This window comes from Planococcus citri, chromosome 3 (assembly GCF_950023065.1).
Source record: "Planococcus citri chromosome 3, ihPlaCitr1.1, whole genome shotgun sequence".
Taxonomy (NCBI): Eukaryota; Metazoa; Arthropoda; class Insecta; order Hemiptera; family Pseudococcidae; genus Planococcus; species Planococcus citri.
In genome coordinates this window covers 45941015-45968872 of record NC_088679.1, presented here as the reverse complement: position 1 = coordinate 45968872, position 27858 = coordinate 45941015, and the positions used below count along the sequence as shown (strand labels likewise).

Here is a 27858-nt window from a genome sequence, read left to right as displayed (position 1 = left end):
AGTATCTCGATATAAAAATATGAAATCGGTACGATTATTTAACGTAATTTGAGATCTTCGAAATACATTGATATTTTACTCAAATAAACAACATGTAACCGTATTTTTCCAATTCTAGGTGGTATGTCGCGAGTAACGAACATTAGAATAATTTAATTTACGAATTTTTATCTTTAGCGAAATGAGCAGAATTGGAAAAGTAATTACTCACAGCGTTACTCCATAACGGTATCGTCGTCATTACGGTTGTCATCGCTATGCATACTCGCGTCGGAATTAAGTAATTCTTCTTCGGTGCGCGATGGCTGGCGAATGATCTCGTTATCGGGGATGCTGTGGTCCGTAGGGATTGGCGATGTCGATGATATTTGCTCAGGGACCGATGCAACGTTAGATGTTGATGCAGTGTCGGTCGGCAGTGGCGATACCGTTGCGACGGGGACGTATTTGGACAATGGTACGGTGCCAGCTGATGATTTCCGTTTAGGTTTTGTTGGAGTTGGTGGCTTTTCTTCCTTAGCTTTTTCGGTTTTTTCGGTTGGCGTATCACTATCAGATTGTTGCGGATCGATAATCACAGGTGAATTGCATGGTGCTTTCCCACCGGAATTCTCGGTATCGTATACTGCGAAGTCGGATGAGTCGGAGTGTTCCGATCTGGAATCGTAGTCACCCGACGCGTTGTTGTCGAATACCGCATCAGGCGAGTTGAGAGATTGGTCACGCGCGTATATAAATTGATGACACATCCATTTAGCGAATTTTGAGTAGTCTTGGCGATCGTGGTAGGGTCCATATTTGTCGCATTTGGTCTGTTCCGGTAGAAATTTGTACGGTTCGATAATATAATACTTTCCACCGAATACCTGTTGCCAGTTTACTCTGATCGTCGATTCGATTTCCGCATATTGTACGTCTGTTTGATTTTCGTACCGCATCGATTTTACTGCGTAAAGTTCCGTTACTCCTTTTTTCTTTAGGATTCGAATCAATTGTGAAAATTTATCTTGGTACACCGATGCTGGCATTCCCATAAAACCGTCGAAGGTACCGATAGCGAGCATGACTCGACGCGGTAGGGTGAAAAAACCATTGAGCGTTTTTACTAAATCGACGATTGAAAGTTCGCGTCCATATAATTCCTCGTGTAAGTATGGTCGGATTTTACGATGCTCGAGGATGAAATCCATCAAACCATAGATAAATCCATCTCCCATGAGCAGGACGTCTTTGGCAGCAATTGCTGTTCTGATCACGTCTTGGGAAACGAACGTACCGAGCGTGGTGAAGTATTTTGCATATGCGTTCAACGGGTAGAATGGTTTTAGTACCGAAGACGTAATCCCGAACTTTTTAAAGAATCGTTTGTGATTCTTGCCTTGGTTTTCAATGGTTGATTTTTTCGCGTAAAAAACCTTCTTCGGGTATTCAATATCGGGTTGTTGAATAGGCGTTGCGTTTTCCGGTGGCGATGATTTGCGAGCCGGTGGTGTTGGTCGCGCCGGTGTCGAGTTTTTTGCGTGGTTCGTAGCATTACGTCGATTGGATGCCTGCGTATGAATAGGTGTTTTTCCGGTACTGACTGGGCGGCCATCGTTATGGTAGGTTTTTCTCTGGTAGTCGTTCGGTGATTGCTTTTGCGTGGCATATTGACTCGCATCTCGACCGGTATTTTGTTTTTTTGGCGTCGATGTTTGGCTGCGCAATGGCGATCGAGAACGGTGATTGGACGATGACGCTGGGTTCGATTGTTTCAATCGATCCTGAGCCGAATAGCGTTCGGATGGCTGTAAGGCGCGCGTGGTCTCGTTGTTGAGTAACCGATCGATTGTCGCGTCGCGCGACTGGAGTAACCCAACGTAGCCTTGCACCTTGCGTTCGTATTCCAACGTCGATGCTTCGTATTTCGCGAGCTGGTTTCTCGCCGTTTGAAGATCAGCGCGTAGCTCCTGAGCGGATAGGCCATCGTCATAGGGTAAGGTTGCGGTTAGTAAATGCAACGCATTCACCTGGTGTTCGGATACTTGTCTGTGACACAAATGATTAGGACAGTGAATAAACTTGCCTTTCTGGTCGACATAGTTGGATTTGCGAAACAGGGAGTCGATGCAAAAGCGGTGGAATAGATGATAGCACCATGTCGTGACTACTTTCTTTTCTCGGTTTTCGGCCGTCGGTGTTTGCTTAAATAACGGGGTGTAGCACGCGTTACACAATGGCAGCACAATGTCGTCGATGACGTTGAGTACGTCGTGGCGATCCATAGTACACGATAATGATGACCGAATTATTCGAGAATTCAACGCGAATCGCACTGAAGGTTTTACACAGATACCGCGATGTTAAATGGTCGTCGATAAAACGAAAAAATTTGCCCGTTAGACCGGTATCGCGGGTTGTATTGGAATCGAATTCGGTGTAACGCTCGACACTTTTTGCACACGCACAATAGTTTGAATTTTGGACGTAAATAATCACTCATTTATTTTTATTCGAACGAGAAAAAATACACGCCGGATTGTTACAGTCTTTGCAACGAAATTGGATATTAATACGCGCACAACACATTTACACGAAGTTTTTCTCGATGAGATCTTTCAATATAGAAATGATTACTCGCATCAACTCGCAAACATAACACAGTATTTCTGTAACTTCTGGATTCATAATAATAAAATACTCGAACGCACAATATTGATAACAGAGAACGTATCGAAAGCTAAGAAGAACAACTAATGATGGCCGAAGCGAAAACTCGGTGGTGAGTTGAGTTAGATTTAGTCAAAATTGCCCCACTCCTACGTCTGTGGGTTCTTTGTTTCTTATCAGTTAGCCTGTCTGTATGCTGAAAAAATTTCGTAGAAAAAAGACACGGCTGGCACGTTATGTGCATAAAATTAAGCGACAAGTTTGCTGGTTGCTTTGAAATCTGACGCTGAGTGACTGTTTTATTGCTCTTTTAGAATTCTTTTATTTTACTCGTAGCGAGTTTTAGTCCCTTTGGACAAAGGTGGTTGGTCTTTTTTCATCGTTAAAAACGTATCCTTGAATTTCTTTTTGTTTCTCAGGCATATTTTAACTGCCTTTGAAACGATCTGCGACGTAGAAGTGTCGTATTTTACGATTCGTAAACTAGTCTCAGCTTGTTTTAATCACCGAAACGATATTTTTATTTTTTGTTCAACTTTGAAACCGTTTCGGTTTTTGTCCAGCTCGTAAAAATATTCCTTTAAGGGTCCTTTTTCAAGGTGACGAATAAAATCGAGCGCGCAACTGATTTACAGATGGTGGTGCGCTGGATTTTTGTCAAAAGAATCGATAATTATACGACACTTTTTTTTTTTGAAAAGACACTTGCATGTGTACGATTTTCTATTTGAAGTTGAAAATGTCGAAAAAAGATACCCGTCCATATGCGGATGAATTATGTATGAGTACTAAATGTACTTGAAAACTGTAGGGGGTGTCGATTTGAAATCGATTCAAATGAGAATTTGGTGGTAAATTTATTGAACAGCATGTATGTCTAGCAAGATGACTGATGATTTGGTCAAATACATTGCAGGTGTCGATGTAGTTACTATGGGTTCGACGTGGAGATGTCGAAATATCACGAGATATGAAAAAAGTATTAAAGAAAAAATCACTTACCTGGCTGATTTTCAGCTGTACGGTAATCTTCGTTTGCTATTTGTACGAGCCTGGCGCTGGTTTTCTGCATTCGCCTATCTAATTGGTTACCAATAAATTTTCTTATTTTCTAGTCATTTTATGTTGTTTTTATTTATTTAAGCTTACCTGACTCGATTTTGAGTATGTTGATTTTAATTGTTTTAGTTACCATTTCTAGTCGAAAATTTTAGTATTGTTTATCTTTTTGGTTTTATTTTTACCTATCTCACTTGTATTCTTGCCTACCTAGTACTTACCAATCTGGGTAGGTCAAGTTTTAGTCCTTACCCGTCTACCTAGTACTTACCATTCTAGGTAGGTAGGGTTTCTATTGTTTACCTACTTACTTGTATAAGATTTTATTATATACCGTTTATGGTAAATAAAGTACACGAGATATGTTTAAGCGTAGAAGAACGGTTTATTCTGATTGGTTTAACATCATATGGTCGTATTATTAGGTTACATTAAGTGATCTAAAATTAAAGTTAGCTTTAAAATCTACGTTTTTAGGGTACTATTAGTCGCGAAAAGACGACGAGCTATTGAAGATTTGTACATTGTTTTAATCCACTTCCATTGGTATCACGAAATCAAGTGGATTTACCTCAAAATCGCCGGGGTTGTACCGAAACTTACGTAGCATATCGTTGATGGTTTCTACCGGTACCATCGTATCACTCCATCCATTTTGGAGGCGGCGGGCAACGAGACGGCGGTTCGATTCATCGTACAGATCGTGGAGTTCCATGGTTAATCGTAGTCTGGCGCTTGCACGTAGGAGAGCTTTTGCCGGTTGGTGAAAGTGCCTTATGCAAAATTGATCGAATTCGTCATCTCGGAACGAGCGCTGGTGTTTGCGGCCAAGGGCTGTGCATTGAATGCGAATGAGGCGATGATTCGAACTGGACAACGTACCGATGACGGAAAAATGGACCGGTAGATGGCCAAAACGAAGATGATCGGGTCGGAAATCCATTATTACGATGCGTAAATTTGAAAAAATTGAAAAGTTTGAACGCTCAGCGTACACGCATTCGAAACTTATCCCGATTATAGGATCACTCGCGTCTTTATTTGCGATATTCTTCTTTGAGTACACGAAGATTTAGTATTAGAACGACGGTTTGGCGTAATACCCGGTATGGATTATTTCGATACGAAAAGTGTACGTTAACAGTACGAGTTATATAAGGTCATCTCGGAGATGAGATGATGTGAAAAACACCACAAGTCGAGTACACGTATTTTACATGGAAAAGCGACTGTTTGTAGTGGATTATTCGAACGTGCGAGTTCAAGATGTTCTTGAGTAATTCGACAGGTAGAAAATTCGTATTGAATTATCGTATTTAAAATTTGAAACTAAACGCACGAAGTGAAAATTGAACGAAATTTTGGAGTAACTCGGTTGTGAGTATTTATCGCATTACCTTTTATGGTAAAAAGACGTAAGCCGAAAAGTCGGACCAAATTGCAAACCGAGACGGATTAATCGTGGTAGTTAGTCTATCCTGTGAGAAAAAAGGGAGATCGCGATTGTGCTCAGTAATACGTATGAAGTTTGTATATAGAAAAACCAGGAATGAGATGAATTTTTTTAAATTGATCCAAAGCGAGGTGCAGTATTACGAAATGTAAAATTTGCAGCAGAAATTGATTAATTCATTTGAATACCAATTATGGTTTTGTAGTACGATTACGTACTTGGTTATTTGAAGAGATCTCGCTGAGTTGAGATTGAATTGGGTTTCTTTTACGAAAACAATACAAAGAGAAATATGTTAATAATGATAAATATGCATCTTAATTTGAGTTTTATTTCGATACCGACAAAAACAACAATATAATAACTTATAATTAGATAACTTGGGTAAATTAAATGGATGAGATGCTAGGAACGAATTTTTAACGTATTTACATGTGTAGCACAGCTACTCGTATAGTCATTTAACAGAAACAAAGGAAATATGTAACTTGCAAAAATTATAATAAATTGGTAACTGAATAAAGCGTTACACATATTGTTGTACAAGTAAATACGAAAACGAAATTAATAATTAATCTTTGGTACAAATTTCATGCTTTATGATGTTTTATCACATGGAGTACGTGATTATCTCCGCACATACCGTCGATAAAATTAGCTCCAGGTGATCGTTGGTCGAAAGTCTCGAGGATTGAGCCCAAATTTTTCTAGTGTATAATCGACATCGCCGTTCGGTATCATAATTTGGTGGCCTACGTTATATATATATGTAATACGGCCAGACGATGGCCATTTCGTGTTATTTCGTGTAATTCCACCTGGAAAGGGATTTTTGGCGCATATGTTAGGTCGACGCGAGGATCTAACTGTAAGAAACGTTTTACCCAGTTCTCGTAATCGATCCTCGAGAAGGTTCTCATTTTTCTTCGTCCTCGGTAACTTAGCTGGATCTTCATCGCATCGGAATTTCCTTCCTTATCTTTTCCTGGTCCCTTAAAACGGAATGAAAAGGTATTGTGCCCAAGACGTAGATAGGGAGGGCGTTGTCGAAAAATTCTGGGTACCGTAAAGATCGGTTCCATATTGAACTCGCGGGAAATTTAATATTACGCGATGTAATCTAAATGCACCGGTACGGTTTAGTTATCAAAGGCTACACAAAAAGAGCTCGTAACTGAAACATGCTAAAATTGATCGACTCGCAATATTTATTACACGCACAGCGACAAATGGTAACGAAAACTAGTCTATACGATGAGTATTGTTCGACGGTTGTAGATGGTATGAATATTTGGCGAAATAAACTTAGTCTGATACCTGAAGTACCTTTTGTTATCGCCTATTTCTGATTGGTCGAGAGTGCATGCATTTCCTGAATGTACTTGTACTCGTTCAATGAGTTTATCGTTATTCTTCTCCATTATTTGTGTGTATTTTAGGATTTTATTCTTATCTCGGCGATGCTGATAGATACGAGTGCGTTGTGATGCATGATACGTAGGTAGGTACCTATTTTCGGTAAATTTGTAGGTAGGTTCGTTTTTCTATATTTCTTCCATTTGTCTTGTACTACATATTAATGTGTTGATGTACGTATTTACACACTGCCCTTAATTGGACTCATCGTACTTAAGTACTCGCTTCGAGAAATTTTTGTTCAAATAATGAAAGAAATGGTAGATTGATAACATGATATTTTATTCAATAGAATAGGAACACATAAAAAATTAGAAATATATCAAAAAGTTACACAAAATGAAATTAATTATAATATCAGGAAACGGAAAAAAAAAAAAAAAATGGGTTGGTAACAAGGGAAGTAACTAGATAGGTCTATTGTTATGTATTTTTCGGGTTTGAATTTTTATTACGAATCGTATTTGTATTCGGTGTGAAGTATATGAACAGAGTTGTAGAAATTTTTACGGTAGCATAATAATAAAAATGGAGTAGAAAATTGATTAATTATTGGCTATCTTAATTTGAGCAAAAACTTATGGCTAAATTCACGAACGAATAATTGGCCGGTAAATGGCATACTTAGAGTTTATACTTATTTCGATAGAAACATTGAAAAGTTTTGAGGATTAATACTAATCGTAACGTATTTACATGAAAGTTATATTAAAGCTTAGTCAATAGTATCTACGAGTCTGGAATTCGGAAATGAGTCACGATTCGTCATTTCAATTTCTCCATTGCAGAGTTGTAGGGTCGAAATCAAAGGCTAATAAAGTTTCATTGAAGATTGCCGTTTGAATAGGTACTTGAAGACTATTACCGTCAAAATGGAGTACCGTCAATTGATGCTGGTTCGTAATTACCGGATGTATTTCGATGCGTAGGGTTTTCTTCGGCGAGTACGTGAAGTCTTTTATTGGGTTCAATCGTAAAAATAATCGCACCCAGTTGTTAAAATCGCCTCGTGTATAGTTGATTGTTTTGGTTCGATGTTGAAAAAGTAACTGGACTTTTACCGAATCCATATTTCCTTCTTTATCTTTACAAACTCCTTGTAGTTTAAAGGTGATCGTTTGGTGACCAAGCTGCAAGTATGGTGGACGTTGATTAAAGCGGCGAGGTACGAGTAATAGCTGGTTCATTATGTCGGTTGTTTGTCCAATAAATTATCACTTTTTTATAATTCGAAACGAATAGTTGTCACCGTATCGGTGTATATTTTCGTCATGTACGAATAATTACATTAAACGTCACTAAAAAGTTTTGGATAGTTGAACGCACCGCACCTTAACCCTTTTCGGGTACTCACTTGTTAAATTGGACTGTTCACTACGATATCATAGGATGTTATGAATTCGCAATCGAGTGTCGATCATCTTCGGGTGCAAAGAAAGGAGAATATAAAAAACAACAACAACAAACAAAAAAAAAAAAAAATGATAACACAGCCAGTGCTGTTTATCGGACGATGGCGATTGGTTGAGCTCGGGTATGAGCAGCGTTGCTAAATTCCTGGAAACGGATAATCGAGAGAGTTTTTGTCTCGTATTCTAACGTGTGTGTGTAAGTGAGGGTGTATGTACATAAACCGTTGTTTTCACTGTCGATGGAATGTTTTCTTCTTCGTAGCCCATCGAATCAGTTTTTGTAATTTATTCTTTTTTCCGAGTTTAGGTGTTGCAGTGATTGAAGTATTACTTGTTGTGATTATCGTTGTAGATTGAATATTCTCCTCACTACTTCTATTCGTTTCAGTACTTACATTCGAGTTTTCACTCTGTTGATGAATCGATGGTGCAATTACGTCATCTGCTTCATCGTATTCAGTACTGATATCGTTATCCTTACCATAATAATTTCGGTAAAAAATATCTTCGAAGTTACGACCATGGACTGAATTTACTTCGATGGCCTTTTGCTTAGATGCAGGGCTTTGCCCCATACGTAACAAAGTCGCCGCCAGGCGTTCAGAACGTCTGGTTTTCTTTGCATTTTGCTCGTCTCGAGCTATCGACGAAGTGGAGGGTATAGGGTTTTTGACTTCCTTTGGAATGGTAGGGTTTTCAGCATCCTTGGGTTTCTTCTTCTTTTTCTTCTCCTTATCCCGCGTCAGGTCAATGATTTCGGGTGTTTGCTCGGGTAAATTTGGTGAGCTGTCTAGTTCGGTTTTTTGTTGTAAAATTTTATCACGTTTTTGTGCACGAAAAATTCTACGTTGTTCGCGAGCAATTTCTTGCAATTTAACGAGTACTGATCTGGCAGCTGCTTTGGTATTCTCATCCTGTATATTAGAACGCGGTACGCGTATTTTCTGAATTTTTTCTACCGTTTGGAGTTCGTCTTCGTCAGACGTAATCTCGTTATCTTCGATGAGGTGTGTGTTTAAGAATTCAGAAATTTTTTCTTTGAATGAGCGTTTATCGAGCCATGAACGTAGGCAGGGGTCATTTTCCAATTCAGCAAGTTCAGCCTTCTTTAAAAATAAAGTCAACTGTCGAACATTTGCTATTCTGTTCGTTTGAGAATTATCAGTTGGCTCGATTAAGTACGAATTTGTACCAGTACGTTTCAAAATTTTGAACGGTCCAATACGTTTCTGACATAATTTGGCCGCGGTCATTTTATCTGAACTAGATAATTTATGATTTGTCAGTAAAACCATGTCACCTTCTTTCAACGTATCGGGATCTTTGTGTTCTTTATTGAATTTGTACTCTTCTTCAATGCGTTTCAGTCTACGCCGCTCTCGAATATACGTTTCAATTATTTGTCGATCCGACATTTTTTCAACTTGGAATTTAGCTAATTCTAGTGTGTACACGGCCTTTTTGGCCAAATGGTCGGCGATTATATTCGTATATTCGTACTTGCGGGCGTATACGTGATGGAATTCAACATTGTCGAATGCTTTTCTTAATTCCAAAATTCGTTCGAATAGCGTACGATGATGGACGGGTTTTTTACGCGCATTGAGCCATTTATTCTTTAGCCAGTTATGTACAGTATGATTTAATGCCTTAATTACGTAATTAGAGTCGGAGAAAATTTTCACTTTCTTGACGTCGTTAAATTTGAGAATTTCCAGCGCCTGGATTATTGCTGTCAATTCTGCAAAATTATTCGATAATTGGAATTCGTCGGTAGGTATTATCCTGTCTGATACGTTTCGTATAGAATCTGGCGCGAAGCATATGCCAATACCTGCAATAGCGTCTGAGTCTCCGTTCTTGGAGCAAGCACCATCAGCAGTTACGCGCGCGTAATTATCCATGTCCAGAATTAAATCCTTGTTAGGGTCTAACTTTTCGGAAAAGCTGTCGGCGAGTGTAACGGATGGAGCTTTTACTTTACTCAAATTTTCACGTAATTCGAGCAATTTAAATTGAAAATCAAATTTCTTTCTTCGGTGAGGCATCCCTGTGTTAATATCGTCTCGCCTGCCCCATGCCTCGTTGGGGGTAAAGCCGAAGGAGGTAGGGGTATTATTAATTTCGATCTGAATTTGTTGAATAAAATATTGCCATCCCGTATGAGGTTGATGAGGGTTGTGAATTTTATTCAATTTCACACGTAGTTTGTCGCCAATTACTCGCATGGTTCGCTCTACCGAAGAGGATTGCGGGTTGTATGCATTAGTATGAGCGACTTTTATATCGTTGTGTTCGAGTAATTTATACCAGGATTCACTTATGAATTGCGAACCATTATCGGTAATTACTTTCTTGACATTTATTTCGCTACGTTCGATGTCAGCCAACACCGTTTTCATAGCGTTACAAACGTCCATTTGTTGAATATGGTGCATCGTTTGCAACCATACACGCCCAGTAAAGATGTCTTTTACTACAAGTAGGTATTTTGGGTATCCCGTGATGGCGGGAATAGGACCATAAATGTCAACTGATAAAACGTCGCCTATTGCATAGGCTTCAATTTGCCCGTATTCCAACACTTTATGGTTCGTGTAATTTTTGTTAACCTTACACACGATACATGTGTTGCAGATTTCTCTTATATAGTGCATAGAGTTAGGGTGGTAATACATCCTACGAAACACCATTTCTAGTTTGGCCGCTCCTAGGTGGCCATATGCGTGATGCAAATAGTCGACGGTATCGTAAAAGAGCGAGTCAGGTAGGTATGGCACGAAAGAGCCATTTTCTAAACGCTTCATTAGCATAGGCTTTTTGATAGGTTTCATCGCTACGATGTCCTCACCATCCATTTCCATTGGTTCAACTCGTTCTTCGAATACTTGTGTATTGTGTATTGCGAATTTCTTCGCACGGCGCATTTTTATTTCAATTTCCTTTTTCTCATCGTCGTTATAATGAGTAGTTAGGATTTTAAAAAGCGCTGCGCAAGTATCATCACCGTGTTGGTATTTAGGAATGTCATTGAGCTTGCTATATAGCAAGGAAATATTTTCTTCGACAAAATATACTTCATATGGTGGAATTTCGGTGGAAAAATTTTTAATTTCGAGCTCTTTAGCTTTTACATCGTATAAACGTTTATTTGATTTATCCATCGACCATTCGAGATCGAAACAATTGAGCCAAGTTATCCAACTCGCAGCTTTACGATGGGATTGAGCCATATCACGATATTTATTGACAATTGCCATTAAATTCTTACGTACGTGTATTTTTCGACCAATAACCCACATCTGAACTTTTTTCAGAACTTGAACGAGAGCCATTGTTTCGCGATCGAACAGCGTAAATTTCTTTTGATGTGGCTCGAATAAAATGGATACGAATAAACAGATTTGTTTTTCCTTTGTATCTTTATCTTTGTAGAATAATACTGCATTCATGGCATCTTCAGATACACTCGTGTCGAGGTATAAATCGCCTTCTTGAGGTGGTGGTTTCAATTTGAATTCTTTGCAGTATTCTGCTTTTAATAATTCAAAAGCTTTCGCCTGTTCGGCTCCCCAAGTGACCTTATCGGAGTTACCTTTGGTAAGGTCGTAGATGGGTCGTAGAATCTGCATATAATTCGGTATGAAATTTCGATAAAGACCAGTTAGGCCAACTAAGGTAAGTATTTCCTTAACCGTTTTAAGTTCGAACTTTCCTTTCTTCGTGTGTTTTTGAACAAATTCCAAAAACTTCGTTATTTTCTCGTTTTGCTTCGCGACTTCGTCTTTTGAAATTACAAAGCCAAGGTGCTCGGCGTATTCGCGAAAAAATTGAGTTTTATTCGGATTCAGCTTAAGTCCAGCTTTTCGAATCGCTTCAAAAACTTTCTTCAATCGATCCAAAGTTTCTCGGAACGTTGCGCCCGATACCTTTACATCATCGACGAATTTCGTGACACCTTTCATATCAGGTAGTACCTGATTTATCATATGCACGAATTCGCCACTCGATATTTTCAGGCCGTAGGGCAATCTGCAAAATTCATAGACTTGCCCACATACCTGAAAAGCGGTAAATTCTCGCGATGCCTCGTCCAAAACGAGCTGCCAAAAACCGGCAGTGAAATCCAAAGTACAAAATAGTTCATCACCCTTATTCTCGAAAATTATCCATTCGACAGGATTCGGTTCGGTAAGTACTTGTTGAAGTTTTTTATTGAGTTCGTCGGCGTCTAGGCACAAACGTATATCGCCATTTTTCTTTATTACCGGTGCCATGGTATTTATGTATTTAGACCTAGACGGTCGTATAATCCCTTCGCGTAACATTTTAGCTATCGTTCGTCGTAAAGCCTCCATGATTTTTTGCGATGGGCGGAATTTCTCTCCACGCCATGGTCCCAGTTTGGGATCGACGTCGAACTTAAAATTTACCTTTTCACCGATATAGCGTCCAGGGGAATTGCTGAATATGTCGCAATATTCTTCGACCTCTTTGAACGCATTTTCAGCCGTTTCGGCTGTAATTCGACCTTTAACTACCAAATTATTTAGATCATTTTTCATGTTCTTTTTGTACAATTCTTGCGCTAAAATTTGTTCATTCGCAAACTCTTGGTCAAAGTACCCAGTTTGTCGATGTAAATGATGAATCATTTCGTGTCGATAATTAGGGTCTTCTTCGATATGATAGACAGACAAAGCATCCCTATATTCGTCTTCACGTAGGTAGGGTATTTTAAAGGGTACCCCGTTGCGAGGTTTGCAATTTGCATAATCGTGCCCCTTTTCGAGCTTAGGCTCGATACCTAAGTATCGCATCGATACTCTACCTAATATACACGATTTAGCAGGTGTATCTAGTATGAAGAATGGCGCATAGATTAAGTGTGTACCTATACGCATACATATCTCGACGATATGAGTCATTGTTTTGACTATAGAATTATCTGCCATTTTCAGCATCACTGGTCGTCGTAATTGTATGTATTTAATCCATTGTGGATGCTGGCGTGTGATGTATTCGACTACTGGTTTCGAGATGACATTAGGTAGAGCACCGCTATCTAATTGAATAGCAAGTGGTTGTAACCCTATCATTACGGGTATTACGCATATTGGGTCTACGGTGGAATGATCGATAAATTGATCTTTTGTCATCGGTTGCATTTGAGTTTCATTCGTAGGTGGATCTTTCTTTGTATGCGCATAGTCGATCGAATCTACATAATTGACACCTAGAACTTTAGGCCCGATTTTGTCAATTGTTTCTGTAGTTTTGATTGTGTCCTCATCGGACTCGTCATCTGACATCGTTACGTCACCGTTAGTACCTTTTATATGTACACGTTTTTTGATTTGAATATTTTCCATATTCACAGGTTTTGATAATTTACCAGATTTCGCCGGTGGGTCGTAGATTATTTTCACAAACAGTGAACTACCATCAGGGGAAACCATACGACGCGTATATTCACCTGTTACTTGATCACATTCGATTTTTTGCGATAAAATCTGGACCAATTTACGCATCATTAAGTTGCTGATAGGCATTTTCTCGTCCATTGGGTTTTCATGCAGTTTTAGATTCGTAGCGAATAACTTCTTCAATGGTCCTTTACTTTCTTCTCGATATAACGGTTTGTTAGCATTTTGATTATCGAGAGTAACTTTTTCATACTTATTGAGTGCCGCGGTCATCATTTCTAATAAATACGAATAAGTTGACATTTCAGGATAGTACCTATCAAATTCTTTCGAATAGTAGAATTTGTCGAGTCGAGGTATTATGTTATTTTTATCGTCGACCGCAGGTCTGGTAAAAACTACACCTGTGTCGGATGTAACCACTTCTTGCTTTAGGAATTCATACGCCGGCTGGCGCCAAAAAGTGATGCGTTTATCATCGAGAAGTCTAATGAACATATCGCGGTATGCAATGTACCGATTCAAGCGAACAGGCTTGTCGGTACGTTTACGTGGTTTTACTAAAGGCATTAGTAAAAAGATGTGTTCGACTTTTTTCGTGTCGAGTAAGAGATTAATGATGTTATCGATTTGGCGTGCGACGACCGCGTATGGTTTTTTAGAAAAATTTAGCTCCATCTGACCCATTGATAATACCACTTTTGTTCCTGGGTATATTCGAATAGGTTCTATACGTTTGTATAGTTCTTCTAAACTTAATTGATCGCGCAGATGTTCGTCCATTATCACTTTGTGTGAAATCGATCCTCGTTTAAGGTAATGAACTAAACTGTCTCCAAGCCAGGTATATTCGTCGAATATCGCACTGGGGGGTGAGACATTACTAGGTGACTCCCCCGCAGTCCCTAGCTTCGTTGGTTTCCCGCGGGCGTAGCGGCGGGTGGCGGGGGATTCGTAGAATTATTCGCCGCGTTCGGTGTGTTTGTTTGACTCGTTGATGGTTGGGTGGTGGACGCGGTAGCGGGGGGATTGTTTACATGCGAATCCACGTGTGTTGTGGTAGGTTGGGGAAATTGTAACGTAGCGTATTGAACTTGTAACGCATCATTTTGTTCTTGTGTTGATTCAGGTAATTCACTTATCGTAGCCGGTTGGCTATTTTGATTTGTCGCTAATTGTTGGTAATAGTTATATAGGTATTGACAGTATTCATCGTAATATGGGCTGGTTGCATCGATGTTTAGATTATTATCTTCGTAGTGTTGACCCGATGTTGGTACCTGAAGATTTTGAACGAACTGAGTCGACCCGTCAGGGCCCATCGTTACAAATTGTGCAGGCATGATTGCCGGCGGTGGGGGTGGCAATGCTATGACTGCTGGAGGGGTAGATACGTTTTGCGTATTATTATTATTGTTGTTATTGTTAGCCGCATAATTATTCCGATTAGGGTGGTTCTGAAATCAAAAATTTGGCTGCAATCGTGCGTTTTGCGGGAATCTAGGTCTCTGTCCCTGTTGCTGATTTCCATTGTTTCCTTGGACGGATTGTCCTATAGCTTGGGGGGTTGGAAACGTCGGTGGTTGTTGTCCAGGGGGTGGCATTAGCATTGGTAATAATGGTCTTGTATGAACCAAGTTCGGTTGCATCCAGCGTGGTACTGGTCCTTGCATGAATATGTGTCGTTGCATTTGCCATTCTGGAAATGGTTTGGGTTTCGCTTGCATCGGTACGATACGTACACGTCGATGTTTCGCGAAATCGACTTTAATGCCAGCCAATTCACGTAGTTTTGCAATGAATTGCTCCAACGTTTGGTTTTGATCTTGTACCATCATTTGATAGGCGGGTGGTAGTTTTACCGAAATTGCGCGAATGATGTATTGCGTGCCACGACGATCAGTGTGGCTCAATGCAATTGTGAACCGAATTAGTTGACCGATTAAATCTTGTAGACTTGTCGCACAGTCGTAATTATTACACGCCATTTCAAGTCTATCTTGAGCCCGTTCGTTCCAATAAAATTGGAGGAAACTCTTCTTCGTATTTTCATACGAATCATTTGGGCAGAGAGTAGTCATCCACGCTTCGCGGTCATACGTAGTTACTACCGTTGTAAATACGTGTGCTTTATGCGCATCGGGCGCATTAGTTGCATCAGTGAAATGCTCAAAACGTTGTATGAAATCGTGAGGAAATAAACGGTTTTGTTCCGAGAATATGATATTCGATGCTTTGAGCAACATAACATCGATCTTATTCGGCTGACGACTACCTCCTGGCGCATTCGGTGCGTTGTTGACTCTTTGTTCGAGTGTATTGACCTTTTGCGCGAGGTGTTCAGTGGTTTGCGTTTCTTCCGCGAGTACTTGCACGTGCTCAGCTAATTGGCCACGAATACCACGTACATCAGTTTCTAGTGTATCGATGTCTCTTTCATGATCATCCGTTTTTCTTCTTAGTGATCGAAACCGATTTTCGTTTCGGGTGGCCTGTTCGTCTTGCCGTGCCTTGATTGTTTGGATTTCATCATTGTTCGATTCGGCTCTACGCTGAGCTTTTCCTGCAATTTGTAATGCATTAGCTGCCATGTTATTGGCTTGTTGCGCTGATGCGTCGATGTCGTTGATTTTATCCTTCATCATTTCTTGATTTTTTAGGGTTTTCCTAAAATGGCCATCGATATACCGCCAGGTATATTTCAATCTTTCAGTAATGTGGTCGACTTCTACCTCGCCGGGTGGCATTGTGGGAGGGTCCATTAACTCTTCCTCACTCACAGGTAGATCGCTTCCATCGTCGGTGAACGGATCGTCCAATTCGTGAAGCGTACTTAAATTTATTATCGAGGGTGCGGCAGTTACCTTTTTCTTGTTTTTGGTTTGCGGCTTCGAGCTACTAGGCGGTGGTCGTTGCAAATCCTTTTCATTTAGGCTACGCTGCGGCTGATTTCTCAAACGATCTTTTAGGGTCGACATGTTGTTAAATTCCAAAGAATTTACTTGACAAACGATTTTACGACTTTTTTAATTGCTCTAAACGAGCTACTGTAAGAAAAAATAAAGGGTTTGAATGGAATGTGCCGGCAAACTCCACTCGGTTCGCGAATGCGCGTTTTTACGACTTGTTCAAGGGCAAGTCTACCTCGTAGCAACCGCGAAGGGTTGGCAATCAAGCGTGACGAGGTGAATCGAGTTCAGACGAGCGGTTTCCCGCGCTTTTTCAAACTCGACGATTCGCGCCTTAAAATACACAAAATTTACGCGAATTTCCGGGATTTGCCCTGAAATACACGTAGATAACAAATGCAACGTATTATAAAAAGCGCTTCGCGGATATAAGTTTAAAAATTAAACACTTTAACAGGCGCAAATTCTGTAATGGAAAGCACTTGAACTTTTTGCATGCAAGAAAAAATTCTCGTCAGGCGCCAATGATAAAATAATATAATTACACGTATGAAAGGTATGACGAATAAAGCAGATTGGCATAAGATAGGTACTTACCCCAGCTCACCTACACTTTACCGAATAGATACTTACACGCGACGAATATATTAAATTAACAAAAGATACACGATTACGTGCTGAATTCGATATATTTGAGTTTAATCACACAGAAATACACGTCAATAATCAATAATTCCACGAACTCGTGCGAAATAGGGAAAATATCGTACAACTTTGGGGGGATCACTTAAATACACTAATTAATTCTACGAAATAACTTTTAACTTGGACCCGGAGGACACAAAGACTAAAAGGCACATTAACTTGGCGATTCGCGGACAACCGTTGATGAACTGCCAATTGGTCCAGTCGCAAAAGATGCTGCTAAACCTCTTTCGCGACTGTACCAATCAGTGTTACCCGAAATAGAAGGGTTAAATACTCTAATATTACGAGTTTCCGGACATAGGCATAAGTCTCAGTCTAACAAAAGGAGGAAAATGTAATAGGTACGTAATTCCAACTTTTTAATTAGATAATCATTCTGAATTTATGACTCATGAGGCATGAGGCCATAGAGGGAGGAGTGATGAGGACTTTTCCTCTGGCCCAGATTTTTTCGCAGGTTAGTATTTTGAACACTTGGGAAAAACGATTCAATATAAATTTACTCATTTAAATAAAAACCACAATTTGCTGACAGGTCCTCAAAAATGAAAAAAATTTCTTAAAACTTGACCTAATTTTTGACCACTTTTAATCAAATAAATTGTCAAAAAATCTTGAAAGTACATCGTAATTTGGCAAAATTGACCACATATTTTGTATTCGAAATTTTTCCAAAAATGAGAAAAATTTCTCAATTTTTGAACCAATTTTTTGTAAATTTTGAACACAAAAAGTCAAAAAAGAAAAGAAGTAGGTACTCCGTGATTGGCCCATCCCCACAATTTTGCCTCATAATTGGAGTCCTCATTTTTTTCATGGGGCTCTTGTTTTCTCAACATGGGCTTGATGACTCATAATTTAAGAGTTCATGGGTTTCAATTTCAAATTCTCATTTTTGATGAGAAATGGATTTTTAAATTGAAAAAAAAAATAAATAGAAAAGTGAGCCGAGTAAAAAACCTTACATTCATACCCTTTTTTTTTTTTTTGATATTTTTTCAGGAACAGTAGACTATTATTCAAAGCCATCGACGAATAACTTACACAGTTTTTTTCGATTTCATCCAAAGCAGCCTCTACATTATGACAACATCGTTAAACCACTTCCCTTCAACCCTGAGAAAGCGTATTATCGAATTGATGCAGATGGAAACAAAGTTCGTCGAGACTGGCTTTCTTTCAATGTTAATACTGAGTCAATTTTCTGCTCGCATTGTTTGGCTTTCTCAAGCAGCTCCACCAGCTCATTTTCTTTGAAACAAGGGTTCCATATGTGGTCCCATGTTTATCAACGAATTACAGAGCACGAAAATTCAAATGCTCATAATACTGCCTGCCAATCTTTCGTCAATCAAGAGCTGGGACGGAATGTAGATCAAGTGATCGATACAGCACAGTACGATTTGCGAAAAATTCAAGTTATGAAAAAAAGGGACGTGCTGATTAGAATTATCAACGTAATAAAATTGATTGGAAGGCAAGGTCTTCCATTCAGAGCTCATCGAAACGAAGCGGCATATAGTCTCGAAAATGCTGAAGTAAACCATGGAAATTTTTTAGAAATTCTCTTGGAAATTGCTAAGAGCGATACCGTTTTAAGAGATCATATCGACATGTGTATTCAGAAATCTAAGGAGAAGAAGGAGAAGAAATCAAAAGGAGCCAAAGGAGGCCGTGGCCGAGGCGATTTTGTAAGCTTCATGAGCAAAAATTCAGTAGTCCAGATTATTGATGTGATCAAAACCATCATGCTTGAAAAAATTACGTCATCTATTAGAGAAGCAGGACAATTTTCTATTTGCATGGACAGCACTACTGATATAAGCGTTTACGATCAATGTTGTATCATTGTTTGATTTGTTGGGAAAGATTGTATTGTATATGAACATCTAATTGCTCTAAAGAAAGTTTACTCGTCAACTGGGATAGATTTGCATGGCTTATTGACGAAAACTATGAAGGAACATAATATTTCTATGGAAAACTGTGTTGCTGATTCCTTTGACGGAGCTGCGAATATGAGTGGTCAGTATCAGGGTGTCTCGGCTCATTTGAAATCAGCGAATCCGCTTCATATTCACACTTGGTGCCAAGCTCACGTTCTCAATTTAGTCATGACGGAGAGTACATCGTGCACAGTACCAGCGATTTCACTTTTTGGACTTTTACAAGAAACCTGCAATTTCTTTCGCGAATCATATAAGAGAATGCTAGTTTTTGAAGGCGAAGATGGCAATGATGAAACAAGTGACGCAGCCGAGGAGTCAGAATCTGAAACGTCAAATTCTAAAACGTCGAAATCTAAGAAGTCAAAATCTAAAAAGTCAAAATCTCGTAAATTGAAAGATATTGGGAAGACACGATGGAGTTCCAAAAGTGATGCTTTAACAACAGTATTTGGATATTACCATCAGTGGGATGGTACTGATGGTACCAAAGAAGAAAGTAAAAAAAAAAATCGAATTCTGCATTCATAAATGTGGTTGACAGTTTCGAAAGAATTTCAAAAGATACTTCAAATAATTCCAAAATAAGACATGAAGCATCAAGTTTGCTAAATCGTTTTATGTGCTTCGAAACTATTTTAACAGCAATGATGTACCTATCAATTTTCAGCATAACATCTCCAGTTTCGAAATATTTGCAAACTGCTAATTTAGATTATGTGCAAGCCTGGAGACAAGTGGATGCAGCCATAAAGGAACTGAAAAAGCGTCAACGTATGTTCTCTACTGTTTATGAAGTTGCAGAAACGTTTGTAACTGAAAATCAAAAAATGTTGGATGACAAGAATATCGATTTGGTGTTTGAAGACGAATTACCAGAAAAAAGAAATTCCGATTTGCAGCCAAAAAAATATTTTGAAGTTAATGTATACAATACAACTTTTAATACAGCCATCAACAGCATTACTGAGCGATTTCTGCCCAATAAACAACTATATGGAGACTTGGAATGTTTCGATCCAAAACGTTTTGAGCAGATTGCGAAGGAAGGTCTTCCAGAAGGTGCCTTGAAGAGAATTTGTGAGCTGGTTCCATCGTTGGACGAAGAAAAATTGAAGGAGGAACTACAATCATTTGTAAAATTGTATCCAAAAATTTCTAGTTCCTCATGGAGTGACATTTACAAAAAGGTGAATGAGTCTGATTCTGACTCAACTGATATAGATGAGGATGACACCGAAAGTGAATCAGAAAAACCAAAACCAGCAATTTGCGCAGGATGCCTATTTTGTACACTGCGAATTCTCCATCGATACAGATTGCACGATAGCATTCGAAAATTTATATGTTGCATATAAATATTTACTCACATTACCTATGACGCAGGTAATGTGTGAAAGAGTATTTTCGAAATTGAAGCTGATCAAAACAAAAACTAGAAATACTCTTTCTAATGAGACATTAGAAACCCTTCTTCTAATGTATGTGGAAAGGGAAATATTGTTGCAAGTTGATTCGGAAGAAGTAATCGAAAAATTATGCCTACGAAGTGATGAATTTGCTAAAATTCTAAAACTGTAATTCTTTAAATTCCTCTTGTTTTTCCTTTTCGTTTTCGTTTTAAATACTTACCAGGGATGGAAAGCTGAAAGATGAAACTTTTGGCTTTAGCTTTTAGCCTCTAAAAAATTTATAAAACTTTAGCTTTTAGCTGTTCAAATTTGTAAAACTTTGTAATGGTTAGCTTTTAGCTTCCAAAAATCATTTGGCTTTTGGTGTTTCAAATTTTTTTTAATGAGGTGAATGAAAGAGAAAAAAATGAAAAAACTGAAAAAAAGAGAAAAGTAAAATGTTAAAAATCGAAATTTCAACTTCTAGCTTTTTAGCTTTCAGCTAGCTTTCCATCCTTGATATGTACCTACTTACAATTGTCATTTTTGGTTGTTAAACTCTAAGAATCTTTTATTGATATTTTCCTTTTTTTCTTATTATAAATTTGTAAAAAATCAACTTTTAGCTTTCAGCTAGCTCTCCATCCTTGATATGTACTTACTATTGTTATTTTTGTTAAACTCTAAGAATCTTTTATTGATTTTTTCCTTTTTTTCTTATTATAAATTTGTAAAAAAACAAGTAAAACAACTAATAAGACAATTTTCTGTCAATTTTTTGTTCAATTTTTTACATTTTTTAAATGCTGTTGACGGGACCGCGATTGTTGGAAAGAGCATGTTCTAAAACAATTTTCAGCTGCCCAAGTTTATTTTTCAATTTTTGGCGAATTTTTGAAAATCCAAAATTGATTATTTAGGTGACGGTGTCCCTTCCAAAACCGACTCAAATGTGGATAAAATTGTTATACAGATCGAGTATAACACAAAACACGATTTTTAGCTGCCCAACTTCATATTCACGCCTTCTGGAGCAAATTCAAAATTCTGGAGAAATTGTAAAATAGCGCTGGAGGCTCCAGAATGGGTGGAAATGGCGGAACTCGGCTTTAGGGGGTTTGTTCTGGATGAAATACAGCGATTCGCGCAAATTTCAAAAATTTCCTCACAAACCGTAAAATTTTGATTTTTTTTGATTTTTTATTTGAAAAAAACTGGTTAAAAAACCACTCTTTAGGTGTCCCTCCCAAAATCGACTCAAATGTGGATAAACTCGTTAAACAGATCGAGTATAACACACATCTCGATTTTTAGCTGCCCAACTTCATATTCACGCCTTCTGGAGCAAATTCAAAATTCTGGAGAAATTGTAAAATAGCGCTGGAGGCTCCAGAATGGCTGGAAATGGCGAAATTTGGATTTGGGGGGTTAATATCAGTTTTAGAATTTATTTTGAACATTTTTACTGATCAAGTACGTACTTTTTTTAAAAAAAGCATAAATCACCAAAATAGTCAATTTTGGATTTTCAAAAATTCGCCAAAAATCGAAAAATGAACTTGTGCAGCTGAAAATTTGGATTTGGAGGTTTTAGAGCATGCTCTTTCCAAAAATCGCCCTTTATGTAGGTACAAGTAGGCCCCAACTTCTATTATTTCCCGGTAGGCCTTTTTGGCCCAGTCCGCCCCTGGCCATAGATCGAGCTCAGGACTTTTTTCCGATTTTTCGGGTATTTTTCGCGTATTTTTGGGGTATTTATTTTTCTTGCAGCTTTATAGGATAGAATATTAAACGAACAAAAAACACTATCAACACTCAAAAAAATTCGAACAGGCAAAGAAAAACAGACATCAGCTTCACTACAACTTGAAAACAAAATGATGAATGGGCAATTCATTCTCACCATTAATGAACTTTGTTTAGTCTACATGGTTACACGAAAATTGGCGTACTTCTGGGATAACTCAATTGAACAAATGAAATTTTTCCTCAATTTCCACGGTCTCTGGTACGACGTACGCGGTCTTGATACAGTCATTATGAAGCATTGGTCACGCTCAATATTCGACCGTGGGAGAACTTCATCAAATACTACCGTAAAAAATTACTATCCAGTGCAAACTCACCCTCTTCTCATACACGTACGCATGATTTTTCATTTATAATCATTCTATTATCTCCGTCTCCCTGGTACATCATTAATTGAATAAAAATTCATTTCTATGCTTCGTATGTGTACTATTTTATAATAAAATAACGTAAAAGTTGGTGAAAGCGTAATTACTCAACAGTCACAGATTGCAATCACAAAAGCGTTATGCTCAATTTTTTACATAGGTAGGTTGATTAGTAAGTACCTAAGTACATATTAAGTACATTTCTTTTCGAATCGAACTTTAAATGCTAACATTGTTAGGAAACAAATCAAAAATTTCACAATTTCATACTGCTGTAAAATACTTAATGTAACTTAATCAACCAAATTCCAATAATTGAACACACTATGAATTTTCGTAATCAATTTTTGCAAATGTCGCACGATTATAGATGAAAATACCTACGAGTAGGTACAAATAAATTTGAATTTTTCAAAAATGGCTGGAACACACTCTCTAAATTTGAAACAGTGAAATTTCACTGCTTAGCAGTCACTACATTTTGACTTTTTAAAAGCAGTAGTTTTTTACTGCAAAACAGCAGAAAATCTACTGAATTGGTCAGTCAAAATGATTTCTTACTGACCAATTTAGTAGATTTTTCACTGTTTTGCAGTAAAAAACTACTGCTTTCAAAAAGGCAAAATGTCGTGACTGCTAAACAGTGAACTTCAAATTTAGAGAGCACATTCCAAATACTGATCTTAAAATTACGTCACACTTCTAAAATCTTGGGAAAAAATTACGAATTTTTAAATAACTTGCATCTCAAACTTTTAAAAATTTGAAATAAAATAGACTAACTCCCAAAATTACGAATACAGAAAATAAGTAGGTAGGTACCTACTTAATAGGGTTGTGCATTTTTCTGAATTTTTGAAAACTTGAAAATAAGTCGTGCAAGTTCCTGGTATACGAGTACATCATATTTCACTGTAAAAACACCCGAATCATTGAAAATTACTAAAAAATAATGAATCTTTCGTAAGTAAAATTGCCAAATTTTTATGAAAAAAATGATGTAAAGAAAAATAATGAACAAAGAAACATTAAAATCACTGAAAATTACAACCAAACAAAAGGGGAAATTTTGGTAAACCTGACAAAATTTTGCAAAAATTGCATAAAACAATATCATTGATGCCTCTTCTGAACACAAGCAGTACAAGCGCTTGAAGGCACTAAAAACTTTGTAAGTCATCGACAATATAATAAAACATCAGCAAAATTTGCTGAAAATTAATGAAAAAGGACAAAGGTGTTAAAAAACGTTTTAAAAAGATGTGAAAACACTGAAAAAAGCGCAAAAAATTACCAAAAAATATTACTTGTGTAAATTTTCAGTAAAACTTGCCAAAAATGCATGAAACAAACTCTGCAAAAAGCATTAAAATTACTAAAAATTTACCAAACCAACGAATTTTTGATAGGAATTGCTTTTTAAAAAAATGAAAAAGAGATGGAAACACGTTAAGATAGGTAATGTGGAAAAAGCATCAAAATGACTAGAAATTGCCAAATACATACAACTGAAATTTCAGTAAAATTTGTCAAATTCAGCAAGAATTGCAAACAACATTGTTCATACTACTTCTAAACACAATTAAAATCCCTAAAACATTGTAAAATCGCCAAAAAACGATAACACTTTGGTAAAATTTGACACAAATGCATGAAAAAGTCTTGAAAATGCGTTAAATTTCAAGAAAAAACCATTAAAAATTTTCTTCTACAAAAAGACTTAGAGCTCATTTTCAAAGAAAAAAAACCATTTGAACAACATGATGTAAGAGAAAAAAACAAAAACACCATACCTAATTACCTACCTATCCAAGATTAACCGAATCAAGAGAAAACTCACTTCATTAAAACAAAATGAAGAATTGACAAATTAATTTCTCTACATTAAGGCTGCTAGCGCTCTCTATTGCCACAACAGTGATCCAAACAAAAGTCTAGTAGAGCGAATTTCATCGATTGGCAGTTTTCAACTTTTCCCACGCATATGACCCCCTCTATACAACAACCCTTCAACAAAATAAATAGGGCGCGATCATTCCCAGAAAAGAACCCACTTTCGCTCTCTTTAGGTTCTATTGAGAACTGCATTGAAAGTTGTAATACAAGAAAGCTCCGGCGGATATCGTAATAATTCATAAAATTTTCACCAGTACTTATAGTACTAGTAGCGAAAAATACAAATTAATGATGATCATGTGTTTTTTTGTTTCTTTATGAACAGGTAATTACGATTGACTGTGATATAATCAACGAAAATCATTCATTTGAAATTGAAAAGGCGATAAATTTTTGTATATTATCAAGATTTACATTTAATACCTACTGACAATTTTTTTAAAATTCATTTCAAGATTAAGGATAGATAAATAATAAATTGAAGCAATAATGCAATAATTTTTTTTTCAATTATTACCGCATTTTAATAAGTAGGTATAGGTATGATTTGAGATAAAATAAACGTGTGCAGATCATCGCACATTTTAAATAAAATTTTAGTTTAAAAAATGAATGTTGTTGAGGTAGGCCCAAGTTCTCAATTTTAAAAATTACAAAGTTGCTGCGCTATAATAGTTTTTTAGATTTGAAATCATAGCTCATCAAGATGAGAGGGAAAATGCGGGAGGGAATTTTTTTTGAAATTGTCAAAATTTGTCTCTAAGCTAGTTTTCGGTTGAGAAATTCTCAAAAATAATGAACTTTTTCCCAACAAAATAAGAAAAACTGAGACAAAATTTCACTTCGAGCGAGAAAAATAGGAAAAATAGCATTTTTCATACGTATAAAATCTAGATCTAAAGGCCTACGAGGAAATTTTCACTTTTTCACTCTTGTAATAATTCTCGAATACGGTCTATCGTTGATTTCAACCTTGAGCCTATACGTCGGCTAAGGATGGAATTGCGGAGAGAATTAATCTTACACACCAGACGGCGCTAAAAAGACGTAAAGTCTCCATGATTCTTTTAAACTTGCACATTAATTCAGAGGACGAAAAAAAAAAAGAAAAATTAGAAAGCGCCTCCGATCAACTCTACGGCTCGAACGTCTTTTTCGATACGTTATGACGTCAAAGGCGACTTCAACTACACGTGGGAGATAAACTACAAAATGAAAGGAGAGCAAAAAAAACACAAGTATGCGCCACGCCAGCCACCGCCGCGCCACCGTTGAAACAGACTTCTTTGCATCGTATCGTCGTACAGAATTTCTCTGCCTGCTCCATCAGCCCCCTGCTCTTGTTACCTCTGTGTGTATGTATACCTATTACCTACACTCGTCAAAGTATACGCGTCAAAATTTACGTAGGTATACGCTAAATTAATATAAATATCTATCGGATCTGGTGGTACCTATACATATACGGTATACCTACCTATTGTAGATATCCAGAAGACGTGGTGGCACATACCTACCTACGATCAGTATTATAGGATAAGAGAATTTTTTCGTTTTCGCATGCAGAAAAAAATGTACGCGAAAGTATAGGCCTGAAAATGAGGGAAAATGGAAGAAAAACAAGAGAAAAGCAGGCAGCAGCGAAGAAAAAGATTCTGGTATACGCTGAAAGCGCTTTCTATGAATGCCGTTTATAAGCGAATTTTAAAATTTCCCGCATAATTCTCGTTAACGCCGACACTTGGCGCTTCATTTCGGACGCGCCCTTTGTTACCAAGGCGACGGCCGAAGAGATCGCCATGTGTTCTTCCCTTTCATCCTCGAAAGTGCCAACGCGAACCCGATCGATAAAATGAATCCCTCCGCAACTCGTGTTTGCCTCTCGCTCCGCCAACGCCGCCAACTCCACAACTGCCTACGATTAGAAGCCTAAATAGTGTAAAACGCGAGAAAGTGCCGTATTGCGGCGTAAGTGAAGACAAGCTACAGGGATTCGGACATTTGTAATGCGCTTCATTAGAAGCGGTTATGCGAGTCGGTCGCTGGTGTCGGATATGTAAGTTATGCTTTTAAAATATCGTATTCTCGATGTGCGGCGGTAATATGTAAAAAATGGTAGCTCAAACCGATTACAAATAACGCTCCGGCCGAAAGCTTTTTCCAATTTTCGTCATCGTCGTCGTCGTCGTCGTCGTCATCGTGGTGTCTGTTTTTTTGGTTGGTTCTCTTTTCCTTTTTGCTCCTCGGTGTGTTATGATGGAAAAAAATTCGGGACTGGTGTTGGTAGCCCTGTGCGCGCTTTTCTCGTCGTCGGATGTTGGAGGCTTCCTTAAAAGTTGAGTCATCGTGTTGTGCTGTTTATCGTAGTCGTCACTCACACCTACGTAACTGTTCGTCGCTGTTTTCTCACATTATAATATACTTAATATCTCTCGATGATGCGGTCCAGATAACTAAAAAACAACTTTTCCAACTATACAGTTGCTGCCTTTCTGTGATATGTATAATCTTCTGCTGCAGCCGAACAGCAAAAATGGTCGTCAGTATGGCAACTATAGACGATCACGAAAGAAAAGTATGCAGTGAATTTGCTCAGCTGTTGGAACAGTCCAAAACGCTGTTCAACGGTCTCAGGTTTGTATCACTATACTAAACATACATATATGTACTATGCATACTCGTATAGGACTTTGGTTTTTTAAATTTCCTACCTCGCCGAAATCGCCTTGCCTTATCACATAACCCGAGGGCAGGGCCCACAAAAATCGGCGCAAACCGAGCCACTCTGCCAGTTAGCGTGAATTTCGGCAAAATTTTCATTCGAATTTGATATAAAATAGGTGCACTGTGTAGGTATCAAAGTGCTTAGATAGGTATACGCATTAGAACGACGGCGGCGCAGCGATTCGCGCCGCGGCCGCCGCCGTTGCGCTACAATTTTTATCCACGTCAAAATATCAAACGACCAACGCATTTTCACAACGACCATGTTTATACGAAATTGCATGAGGTGAATAGTTAATTGGATGCGAATCGCTTGTTTGATGTTTCAGCTTTTATGTTTCATTTTATCGATTTTTCTCTCTCTCTTCTTTTCGCTTTCTTCCTTTCGTATTTATTCGAATCTACCGCTACGAAAGATGCCTTTTGTAAAACCAACCAACCTTTTCCGCATATCTAGTGCTCATTTTTAACTTGGAGCTACGTGCATATACATACTATATACTCCACTTCTCTCTCACATTTGCTCTATATCTCTCTTTTCGTATACGAGTGTACCCTACAGTGCATACATATATGCCACATACACACACACGCGAAACCAAAACTCAATAGTTATTCATCCATCCGTAAATTTGTCCTTGAAAACGCCAAATATACGCGAGTTACGAGCTTTTTTCCCTTTCGTTGTACGA

At 38.0% G+C, this 27858-nt stretch overlaps 3 protein-coding genes across 7 annotated transcripts in view; 2 read left to right on the top strand and 1 right to left on the bottom strand.

The window, feature by feature from the left end:
* Ets65A (DNA-binding protein D-ETS-3) overlaps positions 1–27858 on the bottom strand; it is a 137851-nt gene that overhangs the window by 77275 nt on the left and 32718 nt on the right. The gene's annotated exons all lie outside the window — the stretch shown is intronic.
* On the top strand, positions 18988–20559 carry LOC135838749 (uncharacterized). Its single transcript, XM_065354501.1, has 3 exons — positions 18988–19477; positions 19624–20220; positions 20297–20559. The coding sequence occupies exons 1-3, from the start codon at positions 18988–18990 to the stop codon at positions 20557–20559; spliced, it is 1350 nt and encodes a 449-aa protein (XP_065210573.1).
* Positions 26382–27858, top strand: part of LOC135841293 (protein SCAI) — a 32314-nt gene continuing 30837 nt past the window's right edge. The window contains exon 1 of the mRNA XM_065358179.1: positions 26382–27076. Coding sequence (XP_065214251.1) covers positions 26757–27076 — 320 coding nt within the window. The 5' untranslated portion in view covers positions 26382–26756. The remainder of the gene's footprint in view (positions 27077–27858) is intronic.